Raw genomic sequence first — 10,192 nt, 5'->3', positions numbered from 1 at the left:
GAGGCTACGGGCAGCTTTGCAGCCCAGAGCTCAACTGCTGCGCCACTGGGGAGGCCCTGCCTGAAATTTTAAACTGGAAGGCAACTAAGTGACTAGCAAAGTCACCAGCTGAATGGAGAAACCCAGATGTGGTTAATGGGAAGATGTTGGTTCAATGTGGGTCAAGTTCTTTAGACAGTTGGAAATGTTAAGAGTTCAGAAGAGAGCTTGGAGCCCAGGAGACAAATGGAAGTTATTCCCACAAAAAGAATAATTAGAAGAGGGCCTCCCCTGGTGGTGCAATGGTTGAGTGTGGGGCCGCGAAGCTGCCCGCAGCCTCTACAGCGCCGGTTCGATCACTGGCAAAGGTCCCACATGGCGCGCAGACCTCTCCTGCTGCACCCACTGCTCCCCTCAGCAGTGTATTTCATCGGTCTGCCTGGTCTGTTCCCCACTCTGGCTCTGGTGAATCCTCTCACCCTCCGTGCTTCTGACTGTACCCAGGCACTGTGTCGGGCATTATGAAGAGGGCGGTGGGATACAGCGTAGGAAAAGACTCTGCCTTTAAAAGATCCCAATCTCAAAGAGACACCTGCAGACACTTCTGCTGCAAGACTGACTGAGACAAATGCCACAGTGGCAGCATCCAGGCTGTTCTGAGATCAGCTGCTGCTTGTCAAGGCTTTATAGGAGTTATTAATATAGACAGAATTGACAGTCACATCTTTCTTGGGATTTCTAGTCCTCCCCCTCCTTTTCCCTCATGCCTGAACTTTCTAGGGACAAAGCCTTTCAAACCACTTTGAATGAAGTGATAGAATGAATTAAAGCACCACGTAGTGAGTGTTGAACTCCTCTGGAAGGCAACTCGGCACTACCCAAATCACATGTGAGTTTGCCATGGCCTTACAGTACTACTCTAGCAATCTATCTTACAAATGAAGTCACTCACAGGGATGAGTTAGAGTCATTAGAACATTGTTTGAAAGACCAAATATTGGGGATAAACTTAGGAGCCATGGGCTGGGCACTGGTTAACTAGATTATGGAAGATCCATACAGTGGATCCCAGATCAAGGAAATGCTTGATGTAGGACCAGAGAAAGGATCCCTGACGTGCCTTCTGAACTGAAGAAGTGCTAAGTGCAAAACCGGTACATAGACTTGTATTGGCCTTGAACAGTAGATTTATGTTAAAAGGGGGCAATAAGAATCCATATGTACAAATCTGCTTACATTAAAAAACTCTAGAAAACTAATAACTGGTTATGGTGGGGGAGAGGTGGGTAGTGAATTTGGCAGATGAGGATAGATTGTTAATTGAATTTTAAAAATACCCAATGGGAAGAGTTAACACAGTGACTGTGAATTCCACCAAAGGGTGAACGTCTATAATTTGTTTATTCATTCATTCTATAACCAGTAGTAATCAAGGCATGTCTCTAGTGTTCTTTCCCTTTTGCATGCCACTGAACACCCTGGTGTTGCCATGCCCCTGCCCCACTCAGCAATGCCAAGAGCTATACTCTTGACCTGGGGCAGAAGGGGAAAGTGGGTGAATTTTAACTCTGTGATGACCATATAATGTCATATGACTACCAGAAGCTCGCCTCCGTAATCCTGGAGGCTGCTGTATCTGTGCGAACAAGTACATGGTGCAGAGCTGCGGCAAGGACGGGCTTCCTATCTGTGTATGGCTCCACCCCTTCCAAGTCACCCACATCAACAAGAAGTTGTCCTGAGTTGGAGTTGGCAGGCGCCGGATTGGTATTCCAGTTGCCTATGGAAAGCCCCCAGGCTCTGTAGCCAGTGTCCACATTGGCCAAGTCATCATGGCCATCCTGCCAAGCTGCAGAGCAAGGAACATGTGATGGAGGCCTTAAACAGAGTCAAATTCAAGTTCTCTGGCCACGAGAAGATCCACATCTCCACAAAATGGGATTTTACCAAGTTTAATGCAGATAAATTTGATGACATGGTGACTGAAAAGTGGCTCATCCCAGATGGCTATGGGGTCAAATACAGCCCTAATCTTGGCCCCCTGCACAAATGGTACTCATGAAAGAAAGGCTCAGAGCTGCCCACCAACAAACCCCATTACCTACTCATAGAAAGCAAGACAAAAATGTTTTCTAGCAATGACAGTTGATAAGTGCCAGGCATTGTGTTAAGCACCTGCATTACCTCATTTAATCCTGACTACCTCTATGTGGTGTAGGCAGCCAATATCACAGAAAAGGAAGTCAGCTGCCAGCATCCAGGTCCCACATCCTGGGCCTCAGAAGTACCAAGACAAAGACACAGCCCCCGTCCTCCTGGACTTAATAGTCTATGGTGAGGGAGACAGATTCACAGGTTTTGAATAAGGAAGGGAGTGTCTGAGCACCATGCCCAAAGATTAGGGGATAAAGGGAACAGAGCAGCCGAGACAAGGAGAAAACCTCTCCCACGACACCCTCTTGCCAAGGACAAGCCCTGTGAGCAGCAGTGGAACTCAGCGCCTACGTGGGAGAAAACCCCTGCAGCCCCGAACCAACAATGAACAAAGGCTGCGGGTGCTCTCTGGGAACAGGGGCGATCTGACAACAGCCTGGCCCGTTTGATGGGTGCAGACATCCCTTCTGGACTTTGAAGCCTGAAGTGTTCTTCTTTAGCTGTCTACATAGATCAAATAAGCTGGATGACTGCCATATCTCGACCTCACTTTGTGCTAATCCATAGTCACAGCCAGCTCCACGGCAATACGACCGAGCCATCTGAGCAGAAGCAAAAATAATTCTCATGGGCAAAGATAGACACTTCCAAGATGTGAACATTAACTCCTTGCTGGCGCTTCTGTAGGGAGTAGATTTTGAAGTTAGTTTTACGAAGCTTCCTGGAAAGGAGCTTCTGCCCCCTCCCAATGAAGTCACCGCTGTTTCTCTCCTTACAGTTGCAAACGCTTCCTATTCCCAGGCTTGTGAGGAGCATCCATGAATTGATGATAAATAGCTGCAGTCTTGCTCTTAGAAAGGCAGCCCCACCCTAAACAACAGGGATCTTACTACTGCACAAGCATGTTTTTATTCACGGGATCATTCTAGGGTGACCTTATTCCAGCACTCCTTCCCAGCCCCCCGATCCCCAAGCAGCAGTGAGGATCTCAGGCAACCCTTGTCGCAGAGAATGGGGCGACCAGGCATCTAACAATGAACCCAGAAGCCAAGTGGCATCATTAAAAAAGATTAAAAATCTCCATGAGTTCTAACATCTTCCTTCCTTAGCTGTGGTTTCCATGGAAATAGACATCTGCTGTAGGGAGAAAGAAAAGGTGGGGGGAAGCAGTGTAAGTGCTTTAAAATAATCAGTGTTTTGAAGGATTTATTTTTTTCCCTGTCACAACATTAATTGTCAGAAATGTGAGATTTCTGTGTGGCAATTTTTTGTATTTAAAAAAAAAGTATCAAATGGGTGGGACCTTCCTCTTCAAACCTCCAGATCAAATACAAAGACTTCAAGATAAAGGCTGGTTCAGGGGATAATAGACCCCTTTGGCCTCGGGTTCTTGCTCATTTGTGTTGCCTGCCGATTTGTCACTTTTCAGTTAGGTCTTATCGCCCTCCCACCCCCACCCAGTCCAGCCTTTCTAACGATTTCAGAGATTTCCCTTAGAAAAGTGACAGATGGAAACACCTGGCTGTTTGGTGGCTAAGTTTGGTCTGAGAGGGAGAAGCCTTTCAGGGCTCAGAATCTGAATTATTCTTGGATCTGCTCACATGCTAAGAGGAAACCACTTGGATTGGGGGCGGGGGAGAAGCCGACCCCACACAAGGGTGATTGTTGGAGAAAATGCCACAACAAGCATATTTTAGGGAACAACGCATTGCTAATTGTTTGCTTTTTGTGGTTTGCTGCTGTATGATCCAGTTTTCATTGTCCCAGGCACCTAATATTATTTTGTCTCTAGCACCTCCCTAGTGACTAGCTGGGCACAGAAGTCTTTTTAAATTAGGACTATTGTTTCAGCAGAATTGGCCATATTTGTTTCTTGGCTTGGGGCTGAGTCTATTGATTAATAAAATGAAGATGTCCTTCTGCCTAGTCCGGATCCCAAAGCAGGTGTTTTGGTGAAATCACCACTTGAGGACATGGCCTGGGGAAGGGGAGATGGGAGCGGGTTCTGGAATCATGCTCATTTTATTTATTTTTCCTTTGGTCTTTTTTGGGGGAAAGGAGGCCAGTTATTCTAAGACAGCTAGGGTCAGACCCACTTTCCTTTGTGCTGCTGCTGTGCTTCCAATCTATTCAGATCAGAGAGACCTTGACCTTGTGACTCCTTTTGTTTTGATTCCTAAAAAAAGGCCAGCCCCCCTGGGGAGCACGTGCTCCAAGAACAAAAGCAACACTTCACTGCAGTCTGTGTAGTCTAGAACGCCACTGCGCCTTCCTTCCCCAAACTCAGGCGAAGCCTTGGCAGAACAGATGGCCTCTGCATTTAAGTTATGTGACTTTGGGAGACCAAGGGAGCTCAAATTCCAGAACCACATGCTTATTCCCGGTGGATCTCCGGTCACCACTAGGACCACCGGTCTCCTCCATCACTAGGACAGGTCTCCGGAGACACACGTTGGCCCTGAGAATGCACCCAGCGAGGAAAGGGCCACGCCTGTGACCTGTTAGGGTTGGGTGGGTTAGGGTGTGATGTCACAGTTCAAGTGACAGGTGGGTGACAGGCAGGGAGGGCCCCGGTGCAGGGGAACTTACAGGGGCGTTGTCTTGTCCCTAGGGCTTGGGCGTCTTGGGTGAAGCACGAGTGGCCAAGGAGGCACTGCGCTGTCCGAGTGCTGCCCTGGGGGTGATGCGGGGCGCGTGGCTCAACAGAGGAGGAGTCCGGGCGGACTCCGACTGAGAGGTAGGGAGGGGAGGGAGGGACCCGTCCCAGCCCCCCACTTTCGCTAGACTTGGGGGAGCTGGTCAGGCCCTCCGCCACGGTCAGACAGTCGCCCCCCGTCCGGCTGACACCCGGGGAGACCCCCAAGTGTTCCCCCACCCCTGGCATTGTCCTCGGACTCCGCGGGCTGAACTACACTTCCCGAGGTGCTCCGGGGTCCCCAGGGGCGGGGCCCCCCTTCGACGGTGGGGGGCAGGGGCGGCACGTGCCGCCGCTCTCAGCCAATGCGGGGCGCCGCGGGGCGGTCACGTGCCGCTGTTTGGCGCTTTTGTGCGCGCCCGGGTCTGTTGGTGCTCAGAGTGCGGCCAGGCGGCTCGGACCGAGCAGGTGGGTGCGGGGCCCGGCGCGGCGGACGGGCTCCGCGGGAGGACGCGGCCGGCGCAGGGGCGGGCGCGGCGGGCCCCCTGCTGCGGGGCGGCGGGCGGGGCCGCGGGCCCCCGAGAGGCGGGCGGGGGTCGCTCGCTTTGTGTGAGGCTCGGGCGGAGCCTGGCTTTGTCCCCGCTCCCTGGGGGCGCGGCCGCCGCGGGGAGGGGGCGCGGCCAGCGGGACCGGCCTGGACGCCAACCCCGGGGTGCCTCCTGGAGACAATAGGGGGCGTGGGCCCCCGCCCGCCCGCCTCCCTCCCTCGCGGGCGCGGCCGGCCGGGGTCTCCATTGTCTGAAGGGGCGGGTCGGCGCCCCGCGGCCGCGGCCGGGCCCCCGCCCCGCCAGCGCCGCCGCCCCGAGGGGCCGGCATCCCACCTGCGCGCTCCTGCCCTCGCGGGGGGCTGCGCCGACGGCTTGGGGGGCGGCAGGCCGGGTGGGGGCGACGGGCGGAGGGGGCGAGCCCGAGGCCGGGCTCCCTCACGTCCCCTCGCGGGGACCCGCCCCACCCTCCGAGCCGCGGCGGGGATGGGGGCGCCAGCGAGGTGTTTTTGGCGGGAGTTGGGGGGGGGCCCGCGCGGGGCGAGCCCGCGAAGGGCGGAGTTACCCGGATAGGACCGTTAGCCCCGCCCAGCCCTCCCCTTCCCACGCGCGCGGGCTCCGGGGTGTGGAGCGCTCGGGCAGATTCGAAAAGGCGCGGGGAGGAAGGGGCGGGGCCAGGGGCCGGAGCGCAGGGCGTGCTCTGATTGGCCGGGGGGGGGGGCCGTCGTCTGCCCGGGCCACGCCCATCCCGGCTGCGGAGGCGCGTCCGGGGCGCTCGGGGCTGCGACCCTGAGCTCCCCGTGCAAATGGTCATTTCCAGCTGTTGGGAGCCTGTAGTCCCCCGTCTTTTGTAGTGGAAGACGCATGACCCTACAGAGATCAAAAAGGGATGTATGATTTTTCATGACATAGGCCACACATAGAGGGTCTAAAACCTAGAGGTGCATGTAGCGCTTCTGCCCGCCGCTGCGGGGAGCGCCCCCAGAACAATGGGGGCCGGGCGCGGCGGGCCGGGGCGGGCTGGGCGGTCTGTTTTCCACCCAGGCAGACGCAGACAAAGCAGGGGTGGGTGTTTCATTTGCACAATGAGTTGTAAGCAGTGTTAAGATGGCTCCGGTCTACTATTGGGGGGAAGGAAAATCTTGTGACTTAACCTGGGCTCATTAAAGAAATCCCAAGAGTTGTTTTTTGAAGGGCCAATCCCGGTGACCATGATTTAGTGCAACCAAAGTTCTTTTCAATAGGAATTCCCCAATATTTCAGTATTTTAATAGGTTTTGATTTTCCTTTCCGAGTGTGTGACGTCTTTTTTAATTCCTCGGTAGTGATTTTTCTGACAGTGATTTATGTGAATGTGATTGGAGGTCCCTTTGTATGGGTGGCATGTAGAAATGCAAAGAAATTGATTGCATGCTTTTGAAAATCGTTTTCAGGGTTTTCCTTGCCAGTGGATTGTCTAGAGTACACTGCCCGTCTCTTGTCTTCTGTTCGCCATGGCTTCTTCTGGTAGGTAATTTATTTGGAAAAGCTGGAATTGTAATAGGATTACAATTTGAGGAGGTGTCTTAGGTCCTAAACCTTCATTTTGACATTTTGTGTTTTTGTCATCCAAAACTCTTATTTATGAATAGAAGAATGAAGTAAAAATGATTATCCGTTGAATGCACTCATAATTAATTGTTTTCTTACTAGAAAATATAGCTTGGTCTAAAGCAAAAATCTGGAGTTTTGCACAAGTCTTTCTTTTGTTCATGAAAGGAATTGTCAAATACTGATACCTCAGAATGGTATTTATTATTCCAAACATGTTGAGCTTTGTTTTTCTGGGAGGTAGCATTTAGATAGTAATTCTTGCCTGCAACAACTACAACTTCTTCCAGCAGCCTTTATTCAGTATATTAACTTGGTTTTTAGAAAATTAAAGAACAATTTCTTAGACTAGAAAAACCCCTTTTTTCTGAATCCATTATAAATATGATCAACTCCAGATATCCAGGTGAAAGAACTGGAGAAGCGTGCCTCAGGCCAGGCTTTTGAGCTGATTCTCAGCCCTCGATCAAAAGAGTCTGTCCCAGAATTCCCCCTTTCCCCTCCAAAGAAGAAGGATCTTTCCCTGGAGGAAATTCAGAAGAAATTAGAAGCTGCAGAAGAAAGACGCAAGGTAAACATCACAATTCATACAAACAGGATTTTTATTAATGTGGCAAATCCGTTTTATTTCTATTACAAGAGGAAAACAGAATTGTATCTAGACCATTGTTCAAGCTGTGTGAAAATTATACATGCCAGTTGCTGGAAGAAAATACCAGCCATCATTTACTGAGCTTCTATTACATGACAACTCGTTTATTTTGCTCCTTTCATAGGGCGGCCTAAAGAAGGGTAGGTATTACTGAGATACGGAGATAAGAAAATGGTCTCAGGAAAAGTGAAGGAGTTTTCCCAAAGTCATATAGCCAATAGGTGTTGGAGCCAGGATTCAAGCCCAGGTCTGTCTGAAACCAAGTTCATGCATCATGCTTTGTTTTTGAAAATTAGATTTGTTGGTGGGTGATTTTGTTTTGTTTTGTTTTAGGATTTTGTTTGTTTTGAGAGCTATAATTAAAATATTTTTAATTGCTCTACTGGCATAGTGGTATTGTAGCTTTTATGTAAGCAATTCTGTTATGAAAAGTAATCCTTAAAGAGAACTAATCAGAAAAAAGAACAAATATTAATATGCTGATTACAGAAAAATTGGGAACCACAGAAGTTTAGAAGTAGGAAATTAAAAATATTCATTATCTTACCTCCCAGAATTAACTACTATTACATTTTCATATATTTCCTTTCTTTCATTACTCGTTAAGAACTTTATATGAATTCCCATTTAGTTCCCTTTTCCAACAACCCTGATTCTAATTTTAGAATTAAAAGGACAATAAGGTGAAGTAGTAACCTGCTGGTGACCAGCACAGCCTGTGCAGCTTGAAGTCTAGTACATTTTACCTCATGTCATAGGCCCCTATTTTTTAAAGCTGCTGCCCCACTTAGTGCTATGTATCCTTGTTGATGCTGTGTATTGTCCCCAAAGAGTGGCAGTGTTTGCACTGCTGCGTTGTAATTTGCTCTTCTGTATATTTTGAATTCATGGAGTTGACGGAGTTGATTTGATATTATGGAAGGGAAGCAAGCAAAGGCTGGACAGAAAAAATTTTTAGGAGTCAATCTCAGCCTTATGGACTTGCCTGTGCTTTATGTAGTAACTGGATAAACACAGTGAGACACTTATCATGACTGGCATATTGCAGAAGAGAGTTAACAGAACCAGTGGCAGATGCCCTACATCTTTCCTGCAAGTCAGTTCTACCAAAAACATCTAAATCTGTTTGGTAACAAGCTCTTGTGAGTGTGGAGGGCGGTACACTGGTAACAGCTCTGGTGGTATATGGAAGTTAATGCGGAAGAGCTAATAGGCTTTTTCCTTGAAACAAATCCTTCTGGCTTAAATCTGGAGACTTAGTCTTAAATGTTGTGTCATTTATGCATTTCTTTTATGTCAATATAATTACATTTTAAATGATGGACATATTTTCTTTGGAAAGAAAGCCTTTGATGTTAAATAACCAAAATTCCTTACAATGAAGTTCCATTCCTAAGTGCTTATCACACAAGTCATCGAGACACCACTATGCAGTAAATCTTACAAAGATTTCCTTAAGGAATAATTGGGCAGTAGTCTTTGAACAGACCTGGACAGTTTACCGAATTTAATACAAACACTAGAAAAGTTATGCTTTTTCATATTATTTTATGATAGAGATAATTCAGGTCCTGACTTCAGTATACAGAGATCTGATTTTTCTGCCTCTTTTCAATCTCCCCAATTAAGAATTTCTGTTGGTATTTTAACAATGCTAAATACATTCAGAGAGCCTAGCCTGTTCAACTTTTTTCCAGTCCCATGAAGCTGAGGTCTTAAAGCAGCTTGCTGAGAAACGAGAGCACGAGAAAGAAGTGCTCCAGAAAGCAATAGAAGAGAACAACAACTTCAGTAAAATGGCGGAAGAGAAACTGACCCACAAAATGGAAGCCAACAAAGAGAACCGAGAGGCACAAATGGCTGCCAAACTGGAGCGTTTGCGAGAGAAGGTTGGTGTCGCAGCCTTACTCTAAGATAGGCTACGAGCTTGAAGTTTGATGCACCAGTGAAGTGGCTTAAACGAATTGCCTTGACTAGAAGGCAATTTGGGGGCTTAACATGCTAAATGAGAGGTATCTCATTTTAAACAATATTCAATGATTTCCAGCATAATTGCATTTTCTTTAGAAGAGTAGTGGGAGACTCCATCTTTAGGTTCTGTGAATGGACCAGAAAGATGATTATGTGATTTCCATGGCTCTGGTACATGACCTGAGGCTACGTCAGGCCTCTTTTGGGACCGCAACTTGGCAGACTTTTTTATTTGACTGATGATATATACTATTTCTTTATAGGACAAGCATGTTGAGGAAGTGCGGAAGAACAAAGAATCCAAAGATCCTGCTGATGAGACTGAAGCTGACTAATTTGTTCTGAGAACTGACTTTCTCCCCCTCCCCTTCCTAAATATCCAAAGACTGTACTGGCCAGTGTCATTTTATTTTTGCCCTCCTGACAAATACTCTAGAAGCTGATGTAGGACTGTATAGGTAGATCCAGACTGTATGATGTTGTTTTAGGGGCTAAAGGGGAGAAACTAAAAGTGTTTTACTCTTTTTCTAAAGTGTTGAGGTCTTTCTAATGTAGCTATTTTTCTTGTTGCATCTTTTCTACTTCAGTGCACTTGGTGCACTGGGTTAATGGCTAGTACTGTATTGGCTCTGTGAAAACATGTTTGTGAAAAGAGTATGTAGTGGC

General features: G+C 48.3%; 1 protein-coding gene across 1 annotated transcript; it reads left to right on the top strand.

Annotated features, from left to right (window-relative positions):
- Positions 1-6,743: 6,743 nt before the first annotated feature.
- Positions 6,744-9,861, top strand: STMN1 (stathmin 1; the record flags this gene model as incomplete). The annotated part of the gene is made up of 4 exons (XM_084243719.1): positions 6,744-6,819; positions 7,302-7,474; positions 9,253-9,444; positions 9,790-9,861. The coding sequence occupies exons 1-4, from the start codon at positions 6,807-6,809 to the stop codon at positions 9,859-9,861; spliced, it is 450 nt and encodes a 149-aa protein (XP_084099845.1). The 5' UTR covers positions 6,744-6,806.
- Positions 9,862-10,192: the final 331 nt, after the last annotated feature.

The sequence above is a fragment of the Talpa europaea genome (genome assembly GCF_964194135.1).
Source record: "Talpa europaea genome assembly, chromosome: 9".
Lineage (NCBI taxonomy): Eukaryota > Metazoa > Chordata > Mammalia > Eulipotyphla > Talpidae > Talpa > Talpa europaea.
Note: the sequence above shows the minus strand (reverse complement) of the source record. Positions and strands in the feature narration are given on the sequence as shown.